General features: G+C 48.4%; 1 protein-coding gene across 2 annotated transcripts in view; it reads left to right on the forward strand.

The window, feature by feature from the left end:
- Positions 1-5,737, forward strand: part of B4GALT1 (beta-1,4-galactosyltransferase 1) — a 49,792-nt gene extending 44,055 nt beyond the window's left edge. The window contains exons 5-7 of one of the 2 annotated variants that reach the window (XR_005020266.1): positions 2,471-2,575; positions 2,810-3,300; positions 5,008-5,737. Coding sequence is in view for 1 of the 2 variants with exons in the window: in XM_036854981.1 (XP_036710876.1) it covers positions 2,471-2,575; positions 2,810-2,942 (238 nt within the window). In the remaining variant the exon portion in view is untranslated. Of the gene's footprint in view, positions 1-2,470; positions 2,576-2,809 lie in introns of both variants that reach the window. The other variant, XM_036854981.1, reaches the window with a different exon arrangement.
- The last annotated feature ends 18,512 nt before the right edge of the window (positions 5,738-24,249 follow it).

The raw sequence follows: 24,249 nt of genomic DNA on the forward strand, positions 1-24,249 counted from the left end.
CCTGCTGGCTGCAGGCAGAAAGCACCTTCTCCCTCTGGGAGCCAGTCTGAACTTGTCACTGAGTTTGCTATCACAATACACCCTAGTGCCTTTCTGAATTGGAGGACGTTAATTTGATAATTAACAGAAGGTGTCTGTCAGAGCAGCACCCAAAGTCATGTAAGGTTAGCTTCGTGTGGGAACTTGACATTGACCCAAGTCTTTAATACAGGCCTTGAAGAAAACTTATGTTTTAAAGTGTCCAGATTTGTTATCAGTGTGCAGAGCACTGGGCCAGGAAGGCCCGGTGGGGAGGAGGGCACTGAAGCCCTGAGCAGGGAGTCCAGACAGAAACAAACCTGCTTTCACAGCGCCACACCTGGGCAGCTGGGCCCGTATGATGGTGTACAGGGCTGCCGCGATGCACAGACCTGAGTGATCAGAAAGGTTGGCAGGAGCGAGCCCCGAGGACGACCTCCCGAGGGTGGCGGGACTAGAAGCATGAGTGGTTTGTGGGGGAGCTTTCTTTTCTTCCTTTTTCAATTTTTTTTTATTTTTTAAGTTGAGGTATAGTTGATGTACAATGTATATGTTTCAGGTGTACAACATAGTGATTCACAATTTTTAAAGGTTAAACTCCATGTATAGTTACTATAAGATAATTGGCTATATTCCCTGTGCTGTACAATAATATATCCTTGTAGCTTATTTATTCCATACATAGTAGTTTCTACCTCTTAATCCCCTACCCCTATCTTGCTCCTCCCCCTGGAGCAGCTTTCCTGAATGATAAGGAACCTAACTCCTGTTGTGTACCGACTCGCTGTGTGCCAGGCACTAGCTCAGCACTGAGGGAGGCCAGGCTGGGAACCCTGAAGTCATCTAGGACCGGCCATTCCTGCCTCTTAGCTTACTTTTGTACTCCTGCTGTCAAGGCTTTGGTTTTGGTCCTCATTCCTTTCTCCCCCAGAACCTACACAGGCTCTTGCACCCCGTTCTGGCTGCCTCTAGTCTTGTTCCCAGCTCTCCATTCTGATATTGCTTATCAGAGAGACTTCCCTTTGGCCAAAAACCTTTGGGAAACACTGTATACAGTCACCTCTCCATGTCTGCGGATTCCACATCCACAGATTCAACCAACCTTCGATCGAAAAATATTCGGGAGAAAAGATTCCAGAAAGTTCCAAAAAGCAAAACTTGAATTTGTTGTGCATGGGCGACTATTCGCATAACATTTACATTGTATTTACAACTAGCTACATATCATTTACATAGTATTAGGTTTTCTTTTTAATTAATTAATTAATTAATTAATTAATTTTTTGGCTGCGTTGGGTCTTCGTTGCTGCACGCCGGCTTTCTCTAGTTGCAGCGAGCAGGGGCTACTCTTGGTTGTGGTGCGTGGGCTTCTCATTGCGGTGGCTTCTCTTGTTGTGGAGCACAGGCTCTAGGTGCACAGATTTCAGTAGTTGTGGCACGTGGGCTCAGTAGTTGTGGCTCATGGGCTCTAGGGCACAGGCTCAGTAGTTGTGGCGCACGGGCTTAGTTGCTCCGCGGCATGTGGGATCTTCCCGGACCAGGGATCAAACCTGTGTCCCCTGCATTGCCAGGCAGATTCTTAACCACTGCGCCACCAGGTAAGTCCCTGTGTTAGGTATCATAAGTAATCTAGAGGAGATTTAAAGTATATGGGAGCTATACCCCAATAAAAATTAAATACATAAATAAGGCTTAAAGAAAAGTATATGGGAGGGTGAGGATGTGCATAGGTTCTATGCAAATGCTACACCATTTTATATAAGGGACTTGAGCATCCACTGTACAAGGGGGGTGTTGTCCTGGAACCGGTCCCCCGCGGATACCGAGGGATGACTGGTGTTATATCCCTTTCCGACACTGGCACTGTTCTCAGGGATGCTAAAAGCTCTAAGAAGGCCTCCATGACGTAGTCTTTGCCCTTCTTTCCGGCCACTTCCTACCCCAGACCCTGTTCACCAGTCCCCAGAAGCTTGTGGTACTCCCTGAGGGCACTGTGCTTGCCCTCGCCTCCCTGCCTTTGCGTGTGCTGTCCTAACTGCCCGAAGTGCTCTGGCAAGCACCCACTCATCTTCAAGATTTGGCTCTGCCTAGTCTTGCTCAGGTAGAGTTGGTTGCTTCTCCCTCTGTTGCGCGCATCCCCACCCTTCCCTCCTCCCCTCCGTACTGGCACCGATGGCCCTATGTTCTAAGCACCCACATTATAAAGTCCATGAGGGCAGACACCCCCAGTGCTTGGCACAGGGTGGTCACCAACACGACCTAGAACCAGTGGTAAAATGTTATGGGAAAGGCGTGTGAGTTTTAAGCAATGCCTGTGCACTGGGCTGGGGTGTGGGCCGGGTGAGAACAGCTGACAGGATGGTGGACAGGACAAGAGTCTTGCAGCTGGGACTGTGGGACCCGAGCCTTATGGAAGCTCTGTAATGACGACTTGTCTCTTTACGCCTTACAGATTAGCTTTTAAAGGCATGTCTGTATCTCGCCCAAATGCTGTGATCGGCAAGTGTCGGATGATCCGCCACTCGAGAGACAAGAAAAATGAACCTAATCCTCAGAGGTGTGTTCTGTGTTTTATTCTCTCCCCCGTGTGTGTTTCCTTCTTTCCCCTTTCAGGTGGGGCAGGCTGTAGGAATGAAGCTCTGGAATGGGCTTCATGCCTTGAGGGTTCAATCCACGGGACAGGATTGGAGTAGGAAGGGGGAGGAGGGGCCAAAAAGTACAAATGCTTTAAGTTTTTTTTTTTTAAGATTTTTGTTTTGGCTTCAACCCTTTGCCCGTTTGTTCCCTGTAGGTTTGACCGAATTGCACACACAAAAGAGACAATGCTCTCTGACGGTTTGAACACACTCACCTACCTGGTGCTGGACGTGCAGAGATTCCCGTTGTATACCGAAATCACAGTGGACATCGGGACACCGAGCTAGCATTTTGGTGCACTGATAAGAGACCTGAAAATGGCCAGGGACCTCTGCTGTGTGTCTCTGCCAATCTGCTGGGCTGGTCCCTCTCATTCTTACCGATCAGAGTGATAGACCTTTTCGGCTCATCGTTCAGACGCCTTTCCAGATGACCAGGACGAGTGGGATATTTTGCCCCCAACTTGGCTCGGCATGTGACTTCTTAGCCCCACGAGGTGTATGTAAGCATAGCAACTATCAGCCTTTGGGGGGTTCTCAACATGTTCACAGTGTCACCCCAAAGAATCAGAGCTATACACAGCCCAAAATTTGGTGACTGTGGGACTCACTCCCTGAGAAAAACTGCTAATTTGTTGTGATATAGGTAAGAATTTCGCTTTAAATTGTGGTATTATTACTTTATGAAAAATTGGAGAGTGCTGCTGAAATTGGATTGGTGTGATGTTTTTTCGGTGTCACATTATAACAGAAAAACACACGATTTCAACCATTCTCATTTTACCCCCTTTTCCCCACCTTCTTTCCGTGGTATGCAACTGTTACAATCACTGTGTGTGTGTGTGTGTCTTTCCTTAGCAAAACAACTTTAAAACTTGAGCCTGGGACCTTTCGCCCTGCTAACGTGTGAATTCCAAGGCGACTTTAGCCACCAGAGCAAAAGCCTTGGGTGTTCTCACATTCAGTGGCCTTTCTCCAGATTGTCTGATTTCTGAATGTAAATCCTTTTTTAAAATAGCAGTTTGTAGTATTTTAAAGAAAGAACAAATCAGGTTCTAATTACAAGCTAGCTTGATTTTGTGTTGATCCAGAATTGCATAGTGTTTAGTCATGGCAATTTATTTTTCTGAGCATGCTATATAAACTTGAATTTCCCATGTATTTTTATTGTGGTGTTTTAAATGTGGGGAGGGGACTGAGCATTTTTTAAGGGAAAAAATGATGTATGCTGTAGTGGCCACACACGGGCCTCTGATGTAGCTGGCAGACCAGGTTTTCTGAAGGGCAGAGTCATCTTTGGGCCCCTTCATGAGAGCTAGGCCTCCCTCCACATCAGCACTACTGAGCTGGACTCCTGGGGGAGACAGAAGCCTCGGCCTGCCTGGCTGACCTCTCTACCTCCCTCCCCTCCCCCCGGTGGGCAGGGCTGAGGGAACCCTCACCTCCTCAGACTGACCCCAAGACCTCCCGCTAGGGCCCTAGGCTGTGGAGCTGTAAATGACAGCCGTGAGGTTGTTCGCTGGCCCTTAGCCAAGGCAGGAGGAGGAAGCCTCCCTCTGGCCCCCGGGTGCTGCCTTCTGGGCTCTGGTGGCCACGCTGCCTGGCCCACCTTGCAGGACCGGTTCTCCTCCCTCCTCCTCCTTCCTCCCTTCTGCTGCCTTTCTCTTCCCTCCCTCCCCCTTTTTGTTCCTTTGCCTCTTGCCTGTTCCCTAAAACTGGCCTGTGGCGCTCAGGGTCAAACAGACTATTCATTCTCCAGCATGAATGTGCCTTTTAATTAGACATCTAGAAAGAAGTTCAGCTGAACCCACCCACACTCCCCCACGACCACTCTGGTGCCTAATGCCTCCCATTCCCCCTCAGGTTTTTAGCAGGTGCTCCCACTTCAGGGAGGCTGACCCACAGCGACGTCTTCCCCAAGCCCACCTCTGCTGCCAGAGGTTTTAGCCTGGCTGGGGTGAGATGCACAAGGCAGTTCCTGCCACTGGGTGCCCTTGCTGGGTCCAGCCTGGGCTGAGGGCTTAAAATTCAGCTTTCTAACCCCAGGGTGGACCTTACAGCTGGTGGCAGCCTGGAAACCAGCCCTCAGTGTGGAGGCTGAGCTGGTGCCTGGCCCCAGTCTGAACCTGTGCCTTTATCACTTTGAGCATCTCAGATGCTAACGTGTTTCTTTTTCCAGAAGCCTTTGTATTGGTTACAAATTATTTTCCACTGCAGAAGCAGCTGGGCTATGCAAAGAGTATTCCTTCTGTCAGTTCCCCACTCCTTAACAGTGATGTTGATAAAGCCAGGAATGTACTGACAGGAAGTTTTGGGAAATGCAAAGAATGAAGGCCTCTTTTTCTATCCCCAGATCCTGACTTTTCCAAAGTGCCTTAGAAGAAAGGAGACAAATATCCTGGGTGGTAACCTCTTTGTTACTTACTTTACTCTTAAAACAAAATTCTGACTTTTTTTTCATTTTTGTTTTCCTATTACATTTTCTTTCATGTTCCATTGTAATAGTCAAGTATGTGGTTCATTCTCAGGACCAAGGGAAATCCTGCTGCACCTCTTCCCCATTTGCTGATCTTCCGGTGCGCTAACGGGGTCTCAAGGTTAGGCCTGGACCTTGCCTGGTTCATGAGATGCTGCAGGTCCTGTTTCCTCACTGGGGAGTTCAGGGCTGAGGGTTCAGGGACCATTTCCTTCACCTGGAAGTTGTCACCATGAAGTTGTCATGTGCTGTGACTTTCTCTATTTCTGTCCATTCTGTTGCTGGTGACCCTGTAAAGTGGCCTTTGGGAAAGATCAGAGGGCAGAGGTGGCATAAGAGGGTAAAGGAAATGCTGGTGCTGACTGTCAGCCTGGGCAGGGTCTCTGCTGACCTGAGGGCTGGATGTGGGGCACCCCACACGGCTGGGAGGGGAGCGTCCCTGTCCTGGAGACCTGTTGTGCTGTGTATTTCGATTTCCCGTGTATGCAAATGTATGTATTTACCATTGTAAGTGGGGGAATGTCTGACCTTGGTGTTCAAAACAGAACTGTATTTTTGCCTTTAAAATCCAGTAATATAACGTGAATAAATGACCCTATCTTTGTAACGGCAGGTGGTTTCTCTTCTGATGTAAGGGGTTTGGGTTCTCCCAGAGCTGGAGGGCAGTGACTGGGGCTGCCTGCTGGGAGGATCTGAGGAAAGCAGAGGTCTGCCTCCTGTGCCTGCCTCACTCGGGAGGCTGGGGGGTTGGGTGGGGGGAGGAGGTGGTATCTCACCTAGCTACGCTCCACACCCCTGCCTGGGATCACACAGAGTGCACGCACCTCACTGGGATCAGCCATTTCCCCATCCGAGCCTCATATTCATATCTGTAAAATGGGCATAATAACACGGAGAGACTTTTTGAGGCTTAAAAGGGATGATGTGCCTGAAACACAATGACTGACACCTCACAGGTACTCACTATGCAGCAGCTGGTGCCACTTCAGAGTAGAAGTTTCCCCAGCAGTTCTCGAGTGGCCACATTCTGCTGTTTTCCACAAACGCCAGCGTGGTTCTGAGATAGTTCTCAGAGCCATTTACGCAAGGTGTTCACAGGGTAGCTTAGATAAATAAGCTTTCTTGTCAGCCCCAGGAAATTTAACCAGACGCTCTCAAGGGTCTTAGCCGTGACCCAAGGACTTGAGACGGTAAGTACCCTGGGCACCACCTCCTCCTCCTCCTCCTCCTCCTCCTCCGCAGTGCCCCTGGGGTCAGGCATTAGCAGCCTCTGACATGCTGCTTCGATTGAATCGGCATCTGGAAGAAATGGGCCGGAGGAAACCAGTGTGCAGGAGAGGTCACTCCCGCCGTCCAGGCTGAGGGGGCTGCAGGCCCTGCTGGGATGGAGCTGTGCTTGTGGGGCCGGTTGGGAAACAGAGCAGGAAGGGCAGCCCCTTGTAGCCCCACCAGGGCCATCTGCCTGTCTCCACTCATCCCTGTGACTGCTGGAAGGAGCCCTAGTGGCCTCAGGCTTGAGCAGAGGTGGCTGGGACTCAGATCTGACTTTCCAGCCAGGAGACTCCTTTGGACAAAGTGCTGCCTTACAGGGCTTTCCAAGCTGTAAGGTCCAGGTTAAGTGGGGCACCCTTCCCTCCCCAAAGATGCACATATCCACCCAGATGCATATATGCTGACATGTGCCTAGGAGAGGCCAGAATGCTTGGGTTCAAATCCTGTTGCTGCTTCTTCCTAGTTCCACGACCTTGAGTGAATGATTTAGCCTCTCTGTGCCTCAGTTTGTTCCTCTGTTTAATGGGGATAACAGTACTTCTTTCATAGGATTGTCAAGTGAATTAATCTTATAAAGCACTCAGACTGGCTCATAATAAGCATTATACATGTTACAAGTATTTGTTAAATTTTTAAAAGTGCAGGTGAACACACGTGCTGAGATGTACATAGAGACTGCTGTGCACACATTACCCACATATACACATGCACACACCAGGTGTGCTGGGAATCTTCCTTTTTTCCTCTTCTAGGGCACGTGTCTGTGGCAGATGGGTGAGTGGATCTCAGGGCAAGTGACCGCTCCTCTTCTGGAGACGCCCAGGACCTCACCAGTGCTGCTTTCCCACACCTTCCTGCCTCCCCTGAGTGAAGGTGTTTGGAATGACGGCCTTGGTGATGGAGGGGGGCTTGAACCCCTCCTTGGTGGGCTCCAAGGTGCCAGGGAGGAAGGGGGCCAGGGCCAGGCTCTTGGGGTTGCCATTTCCTTGAGAAGTGCCCTTAGTCTCCCACTTCACCTGAGACCCAAACCAAGTCTGAGCCAGGCAGAGCCCAGTAGCCGTGGGTGTGGATTTGGTGGACACCAGCCACCCCCCCCAGTATATTATCTCTTTTCCATGGGAGAATGTGACCTGGATGCCTAATCACTGATGTCCTTTGGAAGCAGAGCTGTGGTGCCCAGACGGGTGGGTGCCCATGGAGGTATCGATATACGAGTAAAACCTCCCCAGGCAGGAGCGTTTGCTGCTGGTGACAGAGGGAAGCTGTGTCGGGGGAGGATGGGGGAGAGGTTGAGGAAATGAGAAGATAACTGAGTTCTAGGTGTTGCCAAGTCTCCGCCACACTCCCAGGCTCCCCTCCTCCAGTTTCTTCCAGGAGGTGGGAGTTCGAACATTCCTAGAGGCCAATTTCTTCGTAGAACTGGAACTTCTTCCCCCATCAGAAAGGAAATGAGGTTTGCCTGGCTGAGCCGGTTGTGCCAGACAAGCCTCATTTCCTTCTCTGGCACAGTCCCCGGGCAGGGAACGTGGCTGCTGCCTTCATCTGGGCTCCAGGACCTGTACCCAGGCTGGGAGGCAGAGGAACCGGCAGTGTATGGATGTCATGCGAAGTGATAGGGTCAATGGACCAGAAACCAGAGGACCGTGGCATTCCCAGGATAGCTGCCCTTGCGCAAGTTGTGTGCCAGGTCACCAGGGAGGGGGCCCGGGAAGAAGCCATACAAACAATGGTCATTGTCTGGCCCTCCGCTTTCCCACTTGCTGTGTCACTCTGGGCAAGTCCACTCCCCTCTCTGAGTCTCAGTTTGCTCTTCTGTTTTATGAATCCACCTCTGGTCTCTCCCGCCAGTAGGAAGTGCCGTGGTCTTGGGTTTCCCCTTGTCCCTGAGGCTCACCCTTCATACTGCCTTGAAGAAAGTCATTTTATCTGAGTCTTCATTTGTAAAAATAGCAGGATCACCCCTGCCTTCCCCCCTCCTTTCCCAGGAAGGCCTTGAGCGTCACAGGATAATCTGCTGAAGCTCTACCTGGTGGCGCAGGCTGAGATGCTGTGGCTTTGCCATCTCCCTCTTCTGCAGTCCCCTCCAAGCTCCGGCAGACTCCTTGCACCTGCTCCCCCTTAGGTTTTCCAAACTCAGGCTCCCTGATTATCCCATCGGCCCTGAGGGAGAGGCGCAGGAGGGAGTGTTTGTCGCATGCAGCAGTGTTCACCCTGCCATTCCTCGTAACACTGAAAACCTAGAAGCCACCATCAATGGGGGACTGTGCTAAGTAAAGTGAGGATCATCCAAACAGTGAAGTACTAGGCGGCCACTGAGAATGATGAGGTGGATCTATACTTACTGATTAGAAAGAGGTCTGAGGGAAAAAAGCAAACTACAGAATGGTATTTCCACATATGGCAGGAAAATGAATAATTTAGTGCAGAGATTATTCTGCAGTTGTTTGTGGGAGCAGATGCACGAGCGATAAAATGAAGAGATGATCTCCCTTCTCTGCACAGACAGTGTGGCCAGGCTCCCATTCTGGGGTAACTACCTTTAGTGTTTTGGGGGCTGCCTGAGGGCCGAGGCCTTTAACAAGGACTAGCCCCGTTGAGAGAATGAGCTGGTTGCCCCCCAGGGGAGTTGCATTCCATGAAAGTGCCCAGACTTGGAAGGGAGACGGGGGCTTCCTCCTATGGGGGGAGTGATGGAGGCCTGTGCCCTGTTCACATTGAGGGGGGACGTGGCATGCTCTGGGGATGTCCATGGAGACTGGACGGGGTCAACTAGGGCCAGAGAGCTTCTAGCGATTCTCTCGGATTTAGAAAAATAAAGTTAGGACAGTTTTGCCACTCTTTCCTCAGTTCCATTAAATATTCGTGCCTGTTATACCTGGGTAATAAAAATGTTAACCAACAGAAAAAATGGCGGGGATGGGGGCACTGTGCCCTGGCTCTGGAGGGGCAAGATTGGCCTGAGGCACCTGATCAGGGCCCTGGGAGGACTAAGAACCCAGCAGGAAGCGGGGGCGATCCCGCTGCCTGTGGATCTCTGGCCCCGGAATCCAGGTGTCCTGCTGCTGAGGGAGGCCCTGACATCTGGATTTTGACACGGACCCAAGCCTGCAGCTATCGTAGATTCATTTCCGGGCCAGATGTGAGTGCCAGACAATTGGCGTGTCCTCCTGGACCTCGTCCCTGCCTGGGAGGCATGTGCCACAGGAGGGAGGGTACCAGGTTGTGACCAGTAAGAGTGCACGCCACTGTCTTTGATGCTCTGTCTGGTGGGGTGCCGAGAGCTGGGTGCTGAGCCCTGCACCCCACCCCCTCACTCAGCTCCACGGGGGCCCAGCCAGCTGGAGCTTCCTGCACTGAGAGCCTTGGTCAGGGTGGGCCACCAGCGGTTATCCAGCCGGGGACTTGGGCCATTGGTGGGGCCTTCAGAGTACTCCCTTTCTGTGAAATGTCGTGTTGCTGTGTGTTCAGCGACTTTGCTTTCCCCAGCAGCGCAGGAGACAGGCCAGGTCCCAGGCCCCAGCTCTCTGGTTCCCCACTTCACCAAAGGCACGTCTGTAATGAGGGAGGGAACAGGAGGACTTGGCGAACTGCTGCACTACTGTGATCCCTCACATGGCTTCTCCCCTTATGAGCACACCTGGCCCTTTCCCACCTGCGCTGCGTTGCTCATTACAGTAATCCCCATCATGAGAATCGTAGGTTCAGGGAGGTCATGTGACTTGCACAAGGTCACATGGAGTTAGTGTCTGATCCAGGAGTCCCGGCCCGGGGCTCTGGCCACAGAACCATGATCCAGCCACTCATCCAGCCTCAGCTGCTCTCCCTGCACAAAACAGCGTGAGAGCTGGAGGCCTGAGGCTGAGCGGTGCCCAGCCTCAGCCAGAAGACACGGCCCTCGCTTCGAGCCTGGCCTCAGCAGCAGCGCCAAGAGAAGTGCAGTGTAGAGAGGGGGCTAGAACCAAGACCTGGTTTCTGTTTTGTGCTGTTTGGGTTTTGTTTTGTTTTCCTTTTACAGTTTCAGAGGACCTGGGAATCTGGCACACTTCGTGGCAGCAGCTCCCTATACCAGGGACATTAGTGCGGCCTCCATCTGGGAGACACATGGGAGTGGCTAACACTGAAATCATCCACCAGGATGCAGGGGGCCTGGGTCATGGGTACTGGGAGGAAGGGAGACGCCTGAGAGCTGAGGACCCACGTGGACCTGAAGAAGAAGCTGGGCTCCTTTTTGCCTGTGGAGGCGTCGTGCTGTGAGGCAAGCAGCAACCCCCGGTTCACAGACAGTACAGCTCCCTCATCCCAGTGCTCAGCCCTGTCCCCTCCCTGGGCTGACACTTGGTGTCCAGGGGGGCTGGGCACAGTACTGTCCCAAGGCTGCTGGGGACATGGGGAGGGCAGAGAGACAGGCAGCTGTGCTGAGGCCTGGACTCCTGCTCAGCTCTCCCTTTTCCTTCTAGGCACCTCTTCTCCCCCCGTGCACCCTCTCCCCAAAGAAGGGCAGCCGCCACACCATTCCCAGTCCTCCCAAACCTTCTTAGCCAATGGCATTTTCCTAAATGAAACCAGGGGCTGTGTCTGATGATTCATGGTTTTTAGACAGGCTGAATCAAGAGTTCTAAAAAGCTCTGCTGGGTTTAACTTCATCGGACTCCAGACCTCAGTGATTTATGTTTCATGCGGTTCGCTCTGGATGGAAGCTGACCCAGCCACAGTGAGACGTGGAATGAGGAGAACTGACCTGATGCTGAGGACGGAAGAAATCTCCACCATGACGAGTTTGTTGGGCAATGTCTCTCAGATGCCAGCCTGGGCCCTGCCCGCCAGCTCAGAACACTCTGTCTCTGACTCAGGTGCTGGGGCTCAACTTCGTCTCTCACAGGCCCTGGACTTGGTGCCTGGTGGGCTTGGCTAATGACCTTGGCCCTGCTGGCTCTGTGGGGCCTGTGGGTACCCTCGCCACCTTGGGCCTGCCCTGCCTTGCAGGTTCACTGCCCACACCCTCCAGAAGACCTTTCCCGAGCTTTTCTTCATAGGAAACAAGGCCTGCTAGGTCTTTCCCTGGCCCTCCACCAACCCTGAGGCGAGCACACATCCTAGCACACTGCGGGGGGTGCCTGGCTTTGGGAGGATGAAGGCAGGAGAGAAACCTGAGGAAGCCCTGGAATGGAAGACCAGTGTTGACTGGCTAGGTGACCAAGACCAGATTATCTTTGATCCCCATCCAGAAACTGGATGGGGAGGCTGTGAGAGCCTGCTGGGGCTGCCAGCTTGTGGTTATAGGAAAACTCTTTGGGGTGCTTTATTCCGCCTGGCCCCTCTGCCTGTTTGAGGTTGCTGCTGGGGCACTTAAGCTAGGACTCAAGGCCAGAAACAAAAGTCCTCTTTGTCAATCCAGGAAACCAGGGCGGGGGAGGGTGGAAGGAAGGGAAGCTCCTGGAAGTCCCGAGGCACCCCCAGGGGCATGGTCCAGAGTCCAAAGGGAACTAGCCTTTGCTGCAAGCCTTCCTGGAGAGCTCTATTGATTTTCCTTCTTTTTTAACATTTTTATTGGAGTATAATTGCTTTACAATGGTGTGTTAGTTTCTGCTTTATAACAAAGTGAATCAGCTATACATATACATATATCCCCATATCCCCTCCCTCTTGCGTCTCCCTCCCACCCTCCCTATCCCACCCCTCTAGGTGGTCACAAAGCACGGAGCTGATCTCCCTATTCTATGCTTCCCTGGTGGCGCAGTGGTTAAGAATCTGCCTCCCAACACAGGGGACATGGGTTTGAGCCTCGGTCCGGGAAGATCCCACATGCCGCGGAGCAAATAAGCCCACGTGCCACAACTACTGAGCCCGCGTGCCTAGAGCCCATGCTCCGTAACAAGAGAAGCCACCGCAACGCGCACCGCAACGCGCACCGCAACGAAGAGTAGCCCCTGCTCGCTGTAAAAGCGCTCGCGCAGCAACAAAGACCCAACGCAGCCGAAAATTTAAAAAAAAAAAAGATAGCTAGCTTTTTCTTTTTTTAGCTATTTTTTCTTCCCACTAGCTATCTGTTTTACATTTGGTAGTGTATATATGTCAGTGCCACTCTCTCACTTCGTCCCAGCTTACCCTTCCCCCTCCCCGTGTCCTCAAGTCCATTCTCTACGTCTGTGTCTTTATACGTGTCCTGCCCCTAGGTTCTTCAGAACCATTTTTTTTGTTTGTTTTAGATTCCATATATGTGTGTTAGCATACGGTATTTGTTCTTCTTTTTCTGACTTACTTCACTCTGTATGACAGTCTCTTGCTTTTCCTTCTTCCGTCTGCCTTATCACCTGGACTGAAGCTGCAAGAACACAAAGTTCAGCTCACAAGGTGAAACACAAAACTTGTCCCCAGGGTCTCTGGTGGCCTAACTCCTGCTTTCCCCCAAAAGTTCCACCAGAAAACAACCACCACCATCACCCCGCTTGTTGAGATTCTGATTGAAATGATGATGAGTCTATGGACCACCGTAAGGAGACTTGACATCTTTTGAACACCGAGCCTTCAATCTATAAACATGCTATAATCCTCTTTTGGTTTAGGTCTTCTTTTTTTCTTTTTTTTTTGGCCACGCCACGCAGCTTGAGTGATCTTAGTTCCCCGACCAGGGATTGAACCCAGGGCCAAGACAGTGAAAACACCAAGTCCTAATCACTGGATCACCAGGTAAGTCTGGCTTAAGTCTTCTTTATCCTTAGGGGTCTTACACATTATTTCCCCTAGGTATTTGATATGTTTATATTGTAATAAATAATAGCCTTTTAAAATTTATTTTTCTGTTGTTGCTGTTATATGGAAACACAATTGATTTTTGTGTATTGACCTTGTATTCTGTAACCTTGCTAATTAATTCTAATAATTTTTCTACATTCTTTTGTTATTTATTTATTTATTTGGCTGTGCCGGGTCTTAGTTGCAGCATGAGGGATCTTTGTTGCTGCATGCGGGATCTTTAGTTGCAGCATTTGGGATCTTTTAGTTGCGACATTCAGGCTCTTAGTTGCGGCACGCAGGATCCAGTTCCCTGACCAGGGATCGAGCCCAGGCCCCCTGCACTGGGAGCGCGGAGTCTTAACCACTGGACCACCAGGGAAGTCCCTCTACATTCTCTTGGATTTTGTATGTATACTATCCTATCATCTGCAGATGATGTCTCTTCCTTTCCAATTCTTTTAGCTTTTATTGCTTGCCTTACGGTGCTGTCCAGGCCTTTTTATTTATTCTGAATCTAGATATGTAAAGGAAAACCTTTACTATTTCACCGTTAAGAATGATATTTGATGTAATTTTATGTAGCTATTCTATGTCATATTAAGAAAATCCCCTCTGTCCTTTATTTGCTAAGAGGTGATTTTTTGTTTGTTTTTGTTTAATCATGAATGGATGTTAATTTTATTAAATGCTTTTTTGGCATCTATTAAAATGACCATATGATTTTTTTTCCTTATTCTTTTAATGAGGTGAACTGCTTGGATTGGTTTTCAAATATTAAACCGACCTTGTATTCCTAGAATAGAACAAATTTAGTCATTAACTTTTTTATGTACTGCAAGATTTGGTTGGCTAATCTGTTGTTTAGGATTTTTGCACTTATGTTCATGAATGAAACTGGCAGGTAATATCCTCATAATATCCTCATCAGGTTTTCATATCTCTGAAGGAGTTATTTTTCCTTTTTCTTGCAATCTTAAAAGTCTGTTCAAAGAAAAACATCTTGGTTTTGACTCTTTCTATTGTATTTTATTTCCATTTCATTAATTTATGATCAAATTTTAAAAAAATATTTATTTATTTGGCTGTGCCAGGTCTTAGTTGTGGCACGCAGGACCTTCGTTGCAACATGTGGGATCTTTAGTTGAAGCATGCGGGATCCCTGCTGCACCACCAGGGAAGTCCCGATCAAATTTTTAAGATTTCCTTCCTTCTACTCTATTTGGGCTTAGTTTGCTTTTTTCCTAATGCTTTGAGACTAAAGATGATCTCTTGATACATATTTAAATATATTCATTTAAAACTATAAATTTCCCTCTAAGCACATATTTAACTGCATTCTAGAATTTTATGTGTTATGTTTATTACTATTAGATTCCAGTTCAACATTTTTTCCGATTTCAGTTGATTTTTTCCTTTCATCCAAAGATAACGTAGAAATACATTTTTTAAGTGTCCTATCATACGTGGGTTTTCAAATTGTTGTTTTTGGTCATTGTTATTGGCTTTCTAGCTCAATTGCATTGTAAGCAGAAAGGATCCTCAGTATGGTTATCAACTTTTTGAAATTTGTTGAGACTTGCTTTGTGGCCCACCATATGGTCAACTTTTGCAAGTGTCCTTATATGCATGAAAAGACAATGTAGTCAGAATTTTGGGGACAGCGTTCTGTGTATGACCACTAGTTCAAATTTGCTAACTGTATTATTCAAATCTTTTATAACCTTAATGAATTCTTTTTTTTTTTTTTTTTTTAATGTAAGGGCTTGGGTGCTCTTATAGCTACTTTATTTATTTATTTATTTATTTATTTATTTTGACTGTGTTGGGTCTTCGGTTCGTGCGAGGGCTTTCTCTAGCTGCGGCAAGCGGGGGCCACTCCTCATCGCGGTGCGGGGACCGCTCTTCATCGCGGTGCGCGGGCCTCTCACTATCGCGGCCCCTCCCGCTTGCGGGGCACAGGCTCCAGACGCGCAGGCTCAGCAGTTGTGGCTCACGGGCCCAGCCGCTCCATGGCATGTGGGATCCTCCCAGACCAGGGCTCGAACCCGTGTCCCCTGCATTGGCAGGCAGATTCTCAACCACTGCGCCACCAGGGAAGCCCCCCTTAATGAATTCTTAAATAAAATCTTCTAAACCCTTTACTTGTTAAAAATCTTCCATTATGATTGTGCATTTTTCTGGTTATTCTTGTAGTTCTTTTGATTCTGACCTTTTTTTGTTTTGAGGATATGTTATTAGGGGCTTACAAATTTAGAATTGTTAATCCTCCTTGGCTTAAAGCTTTTATCACATCAGCTTTCTTTTGGTTAGAGTCTTCCCATTCTATATTTTTTCATCCTTTTACTTTTAATTTTTCTGTATCCTTATGTTTTACCTGTGTCTCTTGTAAACAACATATAGTTCTTTATTTTTTAAGTCCATTCTAACAATCTTTGTATTTTTTAAAAAATAAATTTATTTATTTATTTTTGGCTGTTTTGGGTCTTTGTTGCCGCCTGTGGGCTTTCTCTAGTTGCAGCGAGCAGGGGCTACTCTTCGTTGCGGTGCACAGGCTTCTCATTGTGGTGGCTTCTCTTGTTGTGGAGCACGGGCTCTAGGTGTGCGGGCTTCAGTAGTTGTGGCACGTGGGCTCAGTAGTTGTGGCTCGCAGGCTCTAGAGCGCAGGCTCAGTAGTTGTGGCTCATGGGCTTAGTTGCTCCCCAGCATGTGGGATCTTCCCAGACCAGGGCTCGAACATGTGTCCCCTGCATTGGCAGGTGGATTCCCAACTACTGCGCCACCAGGGAAGTCCCCAATCTTTTTATTTTTTTTAATTTTTAAACAATCAGGGCCTTATTTCTTTTTTAAAAAATTTATTGGGCTTCCGTGGTGGCGCAGTGGTTGAGAATCTGCCTGCTAATGCAGGGGACGCGGGTTCGAGCCCTGGTCTGGGAAGATCCCACATGCCGCGGAGCGGCTGGGCCCGTGAGCCACAACTACTGAGCCTGCGCGTCTGGAGCCTGTGCCCCGCAACGGGAGGGGCCGCGATAGTGAAAGGCCCGCGCACCGCGATGAAGAGCGGTCCCCGCACCGCGATGAAGAGTGGCCCCCACTTGCCTCAACTAGAGAAAGCCCTCGCATGAACCGAAGACCCAACACAGCCAAAAATAAAAAAATAAAATAAATAAATAAAGTAGCTATAAAAAAAAAAACAACAAAAAAAAAAAAAAAAAAAAAAAAAAAAATTTATTTATTTTATTTATTTATTTTTGGCTGTGTTGGGTCTTCATTGCTGCGTGTGGGCTTTTCTCTATTTGCGGTGAACGGGGGCTACTCTTTGTTGCGGTGTGCAGGCTTCTCATTGCGGTGGCTTCTTTTGTTGCAGAGCATGGGCTCTAGGCATGTGGGCTTCAGTAGTTGTGGCACGTGGGCTCTAGCGTGCAGGCTCAGTAGTTGTGGCACACGGGCTTTGTTGCTCCATGGCGTGTGGGATCTTCCTGGACCAGGGTTTGAACCTGTGTCCCCTGCATTGGCAGGCAGATTCTTAACCACTGCACCACCAGGGAAGTCCTTTCCAGGACTTCTTGAATCTCTGGCTTGATGTCTTTTTTCCGCTTTGAAAAGTTTTCAGCCATTAACCCTTCAAGATTTGCTTTTATCCTGTTCTCTGTCTCTTCTGTCTTTCTGGATTTTGAATTACTCATGTGTTAGATCTTTTCTTCACACCCTTTATGAATTGTTCCTCTCTTCTGTATTTTCCGTATTTTTGTCTCTCTTCACTTATTTCTGGTTATTTTTTAATGACATTTTCCAATTCATGAATTCTTTCTTTAGCTTGTCAAATGGTCTGGTAAACGCTATCCATGATTTGTTATTATTGATTATTATATTTTTAGTGGTTGAATTTCCATTTAGTTTTTTTGTTGTTCCCAGTCCTCTGTTGAAATTCTCAATCTTGTCTTTCAACATGGTAAACATAGTTACCTTAAAGTCTGTGTCTTATAATTCCAATATTTGGAGCCCCTGTGGAGTTGTTTCTATTGTCTGTTGTTTTTGCTGGTTTTCATTTATGCTCTATGCTCTATTGAGAGTAAATGGGCCACTGTATTTGCAAAACACAAGACAAAAATTTGTTTATAGCAGCAATTTGAGGCCCAAGATATCTTTCTTCAGAAAGGATTTAAGTTTGCTTCTGCCAGGCTCTTGGGAGTCATTGGCATTCCAGAATTACTTTATTCCAGTTTCAAGGATTGAGATGATTTAAAGCTGATCCCTATGAGGGCCCATGTACTTATAATTCATCCTTTCTTCTAAGGTTCAACCTTTTCGTATCTTAACCCAAGGGAGGTTCATCAGGGTTTCTCACTTTGGCCATCCATAAACTCCAATCCCTGTTCTGTTCAAAAAAACCATCTGCCTCTTGGTCATCTATTGTGGTACTAACAAATATTACCCCACCCTGGGAAAAAGTGGTCCCAAACCTCAATTTATTATCTCTTCTATGCCTTGTAGCAGATTTGTTTTATATTTTCCAGTTGTCCTCACTAGGAGGGCTGGGCCTAATTGCAAGAAGTGAAACTCTATTTAAACTTCTGAACCTCAGTTTTCTCAAGATGATGACCTAGATGTGCCCACTGGATTTGGCAACATGAAGTCACTGATGGTCTTGACATGAGAAGGCTTTGTGGAATGAAAGTCAGATCGAAATAGGTTAGGAGTGAATGGGGTGAGGGATAGAAATAGCATTTGGGGGGCAACTCATTCTAGAAATCTGGCTATGAAGGAAAACAGAGAAGTGATGTGGGAGATGAAGAGGGATAATGTTGGTCAGAGAAGAATTTTAAGAGTGAGAGATACCAGAGCATGTTTATATGCTGATGGGAATGCTTATGCTGATGTAGCTATTTGCCACCCTCATGACAGGTATATTTCATACCCATGTGACAGGTAAATCAACAAGTTGGCTTTCCATGTCTGCCTCATGTGTTTTAATCAGCATGAGTTAAAGTCCATGGGTCTTGGCACTCCTGGGGTCCCGCTCTGGCCAGCCTTTCTTATCACATCCACAGTCACTTCCATTTCTTCCTCTATTCACTCCTACATCATCCTTGGCCCTAGACTAAGTCCCCATCCCCTTTAACTGATCTGATGCTCCTAATTAGGGTTCCTACCATTAGAGTCACCAGTTTCCAGACCCTTTTACAGGAAGCCACCAGAGCCCTTCATATTTATTATGTGCCATAATAAATTCTTTGTATTGGGAGCTCTGAAGTGCAAATTTAAACATGTCACCTCTCAGTTAGTAACACTCCCTGGCTCCCCCATTTTCCTCTAGCTGAAGCCTGCCTGTCTCTCCAGCCTCCCCCGTCTCACTCTTGCTCCCTTTCCCTGGCGGGCTGCTGTGTGGGCTAAGGCTGACCTGTCTGGGAAAGAGATGCTTGGGTTGGGAAGGCGGGGGCTCTGGGTGTCAGAGCTTGTCTAGCCAGCCTGGGCCAGCTGTCCCAGGGCTACCCTGTGCCCAGGGAGGCTCTGTTTCCCTTGGCTGGGAGCCCCTGGGGCAGCTTTTGAACCAGAACTGCACTTCCAGGTAGGAGCAGACATCCTGGACTGGTGAGCCAGGGCTTGGCCGTGCCAGGCCCTTTGTTTCTAACTTGGGAGAGGCTTCAGGTTTCTGTCTTTTTTTCTAAGAACTGGGGATGTGCCACATGGGCACCACAGTGGCCAGAATCAATGAGAAAAACAATACTCCAAGGAAAAACCTACTCCCTTAAGTCACCGGATTGTGGGATGTATGTGTGTCAAAGTTTCCGTGTTTGTCACATGAATATATGTCTCTACATATGTGTCCCTGTTTGTGTTGTATGCTGGGAGGGAGATGGGGGGTGGGGTCTGCATCGTGTCCTGTGTCTGTGCATTTGTGATGGCTGCCAGTGCTGTGTGCCTGTGTATATCTGCATGTATGTCTGTATCCTGTGTCTGGGTGTCTCTGATATATGTTTGCATGAGTTTCTAAGCCTATATGTTTATATGTATTTAGCCCCCAAATCCCAGACTTCTTCCACGCCAGCATTTCTCCTTCACTCTATTTCAGCCACTCCCTCTTGTGGTCATGTCCTGACTCTTGTCATCAGTTAGAAGGGCTCCACCTCAGAAGTCTCAAAAATCCAGTATTTCAGGCTCTGACCTGCCCCTCTCTCTCCAGTTCTCTCACACTCTGACTCTTGTCACACTTGTCTCCCACCTCAGTGGGGCCTCCACCTTTTCAGGGCTCCCCATCTCCTTCGGCCTTGACCTCCAGGTGTATCCTTCGACAGCTCTCTCCTCAGCACCCTCACTGTCCTAACCTCCCACTTTTACCCCACCCGGCTAATCCCCAACAGTGTAGTGGAGCCTCATTGGAGAAAAATTGTACAGGTGGGTGGATGAGTCTACGTACAACTCATTACCTGTAACCGCTGCTGGGGATTCCTCTACCTGATACATGCCTTCCCTCTCCCATTTACAGCGATTGCTCATGCCGCGTGGTGTGGCCAAACTGCCCCCCACCCCGCCAAAACAACAAACAAACAAACAAACAAGGGGACTTCCATGGTGGTCCAGTGGTTAAGACTCCGTGCTTCCCATGCAGGGGGTGAAGGTTTGATCCCTGAACTGAGATCCCACATGCTGCATGGCACGGCCAAAAACACAAACAAAACAAAACAAAACAACATACAGCTATTGCCTTTTCCAGCTGCACCCTTTTCCCCCACCGCAGGGGCTTCAGCTGGGCTCAACACAAATGCCTTGCCTCCTAGCACCTCACAGAACACACCTCCCCGCCCCACCCGAGGCCAGTGGGTGTGAACATGCTCCATTTCCTGCCCCCTCCCACCGCCAAACTTGTCTGCAGCTGCACCCATTCTCATCTCCTTTTCCTGGGTCTTGGTGTCCTTCCTCACATTCAAGCCTAGATCCATCCCAAAGAACCCATTTCAGTTCTCTTTTGTCAGTACTCTTTTAATCAGAAGTGACAGAATTCCAACCCAAACCTGCTTAAGGAGACAAAAGGAGACCCTTTACCAACTCACACAGTAGGATGCGCAGAGTTGTATCCTGTGTAGGAACAGCTAGATGCAGGAGCTCATGTGATATCACCTGGATAATGTCATGGTTCTGTGCCTCAGTTTCCTCATCTGTAAAATGGGATATTAATAGTCCCTACCACAGTTTTTGTGAGGAATAAAAGCCATCAGAAACTCAGATAGCACCCTTGGTGCTCTTATCTCTCTTTTTCTCTATGCAGCTGGTTTCCTTTTCTCTGCAACCTGATTTTCTTTGTTCTCCAGTCAGGTAGGGAAAGTGACCACCCCACAACTCCTCAGCATTATCAGGCCAGTTAGAACTAGAATATTTTAATTCCAATTCTTAGTACTTGGAAGAGAGAATCCTATCAGCTTAGTTTGGGTCAGTGTCCACCACTGGGCCATTCAGGTATAGTGGGAAGAGAAATACCTGGTAAAATGTAGCTGTAGCAAGCCCACCCTTGAGTGAGGATACTTAGAAGGGGAAAGGAGAAAGAACTGTGAGTTGGCCAGACATCTCAAAAGGTGTCAATTGCAACTGGAGAGAGGGGAATCCCAGTCTGCTGTAAGAGTAGGAGTAATACGGGGAATGAACCTGGACCGTTTCCCTCAATGTAGAGAAAGGCCAAGCATTCCAGGTGTCTAGAGTTAATCCTTATTCTATACCCTAGAGTCCCTGGAGGTTGATGGAAGTTAGTCTGATAAGGAGATCAGAGATGCTACTTAAGAAAAGGACAAGAGTGGGAACTCCCTGCGGGGGAAGTACAGGAAGCTGCAGGGGCTTGTCCTGGCCTGGATCTGTGGATTCCATCTGCATAGATTCCAGATCAAAGATGCGTAAAGGGAAGCCTCCGGAAACTACAAGTGCTAACAAGTCATGGTTTGGGGAGATAGGCTCTCCAACCCTGGCCTCCCATCTGAGCCCCAGGCTTGTGGGAAGAACACCTTCTGTGTAAATAAAGGTGGTGCTGGCAACACACCCCATTGTGGCTTTGGGTCACAGGGGCAGAATTGGCAAGCGGGGACACAGACAGGAATTCCAGGGGTCCAGACAAAGTGGAGGATTACAGGAGACCAGCCATCCATCCGCTGGTGGCACATAAGCAGGATACAAACCCATCTGGCAAAGCAGCAGCACACAAAAGAGGGGAGGAGTCCCTCCCTTCAAAACGGTTTAACCAGTTTTAGACTTCAGTTTGACTTTTAGTATTAATTCTCTTATGGTGTTAAGAAACATAAATGAGTATGACTTTTACAATTCTTAATGTATGATGATGATGATGATAATAATAATAAACAACTCTTATCAGTGCTTACTATATGCCAGGCAGTGCTCTAAGTATTTTATATGTATTAACTCATTTAATCCTCATAACTATTGAAGTAGTACTATTATTATCCTTATTTTACAGATGAGGAGACAAGACAAAAAGAAGTTAAGCAACTTGCCTAAAGTTGCATAGCGGGTAAGTGGCAGAGCTAGGATTTCAACCCAGGCAATCTGTGCTCTTAACCACTCTCAGAACTGCGGCTCTCACCCCAATGGTGTATACTTCTTAGGCTCTTTTAGAAGTAAGAAGCAGCTTCCCACAAGCTTTTTCAAGGAAAGGAGGGGTTATTCAAAGGAAGAAGTGGGCTGAAAGAAAGAGGTGGAAGCTCGAAATCTAAAAATAGGCACCACGGTGCAGGCCTTTAGGAGTCTGAATGTTCTCTAGGGCTCAAAGGTCGCTCCAGCATCCTCAGCAGCAAGATGGATTCAAGGCTCCCCACTCCAGAGTCCCTTCGTTAGCACTACTTAGCATAATTTAAATGTCTGCTCCATGCTTGCCTTGGGCACTCACTCTCTTTCCTTCTCTCAGCTCAATATCTTTTTTCTCTCTCAGCTAAATCTACCTCACACTCTATCTTACACATCTCATGGCTTCTTCCACCTTAAAAACTTTCAGCTGCTCCTATTCCTAAGTGCCTGATCTCGCCACATTTTCCAGGTCATAAAACTGACCAGTTCAACTTATCTTTTTGAGCCAGTTCAGGTCATAGGATGCTGGTCAGCCTATGGTTTGTCTGCTCTTGGGTGTGGTACGGGAAGGGGATTGGAGTTACATGGTATAAAACATGATCGCCTGTGGTTGCCCTTTTTAGGTGGCACTGTGGGTGATGCTGTTTCCTTAGGTGTCTCCACGATAGGCACGTGTAGCTCCGGTCCTGGCTAAGCCTCATGTCGTCAGGATAGAGCTATTCTCTGTGCCCTAAATCAGTCCCATTTCATTGCTCTCCTTGGAAGGCGTCTTTCCTTTCTCCTTCCCTTCAGCCCTATAAGCCTGGTCTTGGCTAGTCCCCTGAGGACAGCATCCGCTGTCATTGATTTGGACATTGGTCAAAGAAAGAAGGGAAGGGACAGGAGTCAGCATAGGTGAATTTTTTTTAAATTTATTTTATTTATGGCTGTGTTGGGTCTTTGTTTCTGTGCGAGGGCTTTCTCTAGTTGTGGCATGCGGGGGCCACTCTTCATCGCGGTGCGCGGGCCTCTCACTATTGCGGCCTCTCTTGTTGCGGAGCACAGGCTCCAGACGCGCAGGCTCAGTAATTGTGGCTCACGGGCCCAGTTGCTCCACGGCATGTGGGAACTTCCCAGACCAGGGCTCGAACCCGTGTCCCCTGCATTGGCAGGCAGATTCTCAACCACTGCGCCACCAGGGAAGCCCCAGCATAGGTGAATTTTTACAAGCTTGTGACTTACTCCTTTTGAGATCCGGGTGGGGCCCTTCAGTTCCTCTGTTCCACTTTCTTGTCTGTGTGATGGGACCCTTCAGTGCTTCCTACCAGCCTCACAGACCAGACCATACAGACAGGGTTGGCTGTCCACCCAACAGTCATTACACTGGCTCCATCTACTTTTTCTTGCTGGATGATCTGCGGTCGTGTTTGGATGCTCAGGAAAGTGGTCCCTTCACAGCCCCAGAGGGCACATGTGCATGTTTAGGCCACATGTGACAATTCCACTCCCCTTGCCAGTGATGGCTTCAACTTGACAATGGACACATGATGCCGCCTTGGCCAATGTATCAGCTGAAGAAGAAGAGTTTCTGGGAAAGGCTTTTAAAAAAATATTTGTTTGTTTGTTTTTTGGCTGCGCCTGGGACTTAGTTACGGTATGCGGGATCTTCGTTGCAGCATGCGGATTCTTAGTTGCGGCATGCATGGAGGATCTAGTTCTCCGACCAGGGATCGAACCCGGGCCCCCTGCGTTGGAGGCGCAGATTCTTACCCATTGGACCACCAGGGAAGTCCCTGGGAAAGGCTTTTGTCCTTGATAAAAATTATCCATGTGGGGAGTTCCCTGGTGGTTCAGTGGTTAGGACTTGGCGCTTTCACTGCAGTGGGCCAGGTTCAATCCCTGGTCGGGGAACTAAGATCCACAAGCCAGGCAGCACAGTCAAAAAAAAAAAAAAAAAAAAAAAATCATTCATGTGGAGAAACTCTCCTTTTGACTCTAGGGCCAGAGCCACACTGCAATCTCTGAAGAGAACAGCCTAGCTCTTTGGGATTTACAGGAAAGCATATTTTGTTCTAAGTTGGAACAGGTGGCTTTTATTCAAGGAGGTATACAAAAAAGATGAAGGCCCTTCATCAGGGATGATACAGGGATTCCTGCCCTGGGGTCAGAGGTGGGAATTTAAAAAGAGAAGGTTGAGTTAAAAGATCTCTAAGTCATGTTCTGCCATGAACAGGTAGAATTGTGTGATAATTTTTCTCTAGATTTTGCCCTGTTATCATGTTGGATGAAACTGGTCTTGTTTAATAGGAAAGGCCAAACTGTTGCTCCATTTTAGCACTCAAATACTGACCCTGCCTTCTACTTCCTTTGCCCATTGGACCGAGGATGTCTTTCCCATACACCTCTCCTCCTCAATGCCAGTTAGACACCTGTTGGCCTGGTTTACAATGGCAGCTTTTCTGTGGTTGGCCTGCCCTCTGCTGGATTAAGGAGATAGATTGCGGAGACGTGGACTTCTGGGAAGGGCCAGCTTTCCGGAAAGGGGATGTGATCAGGAGACCGGATTTCCCT

The sequence above is a fragment of the Balaenoptera musculus genome, chromosome 6 (genome assembly GCF_009873245.2).
Source record: "Balaenoptera musculus isolate JJ_BM4_2016_0621 chromosome 6, mBalMus1.pri.v3, whole genome shotgun sequence".
Classification (NCBI taxonomy): Eukaryota; Metazoa; Chordata; class Mammalia; order Artiodactyla; family Balaenopteridae; genus Balaenoptera; species Balaenoptera musculus.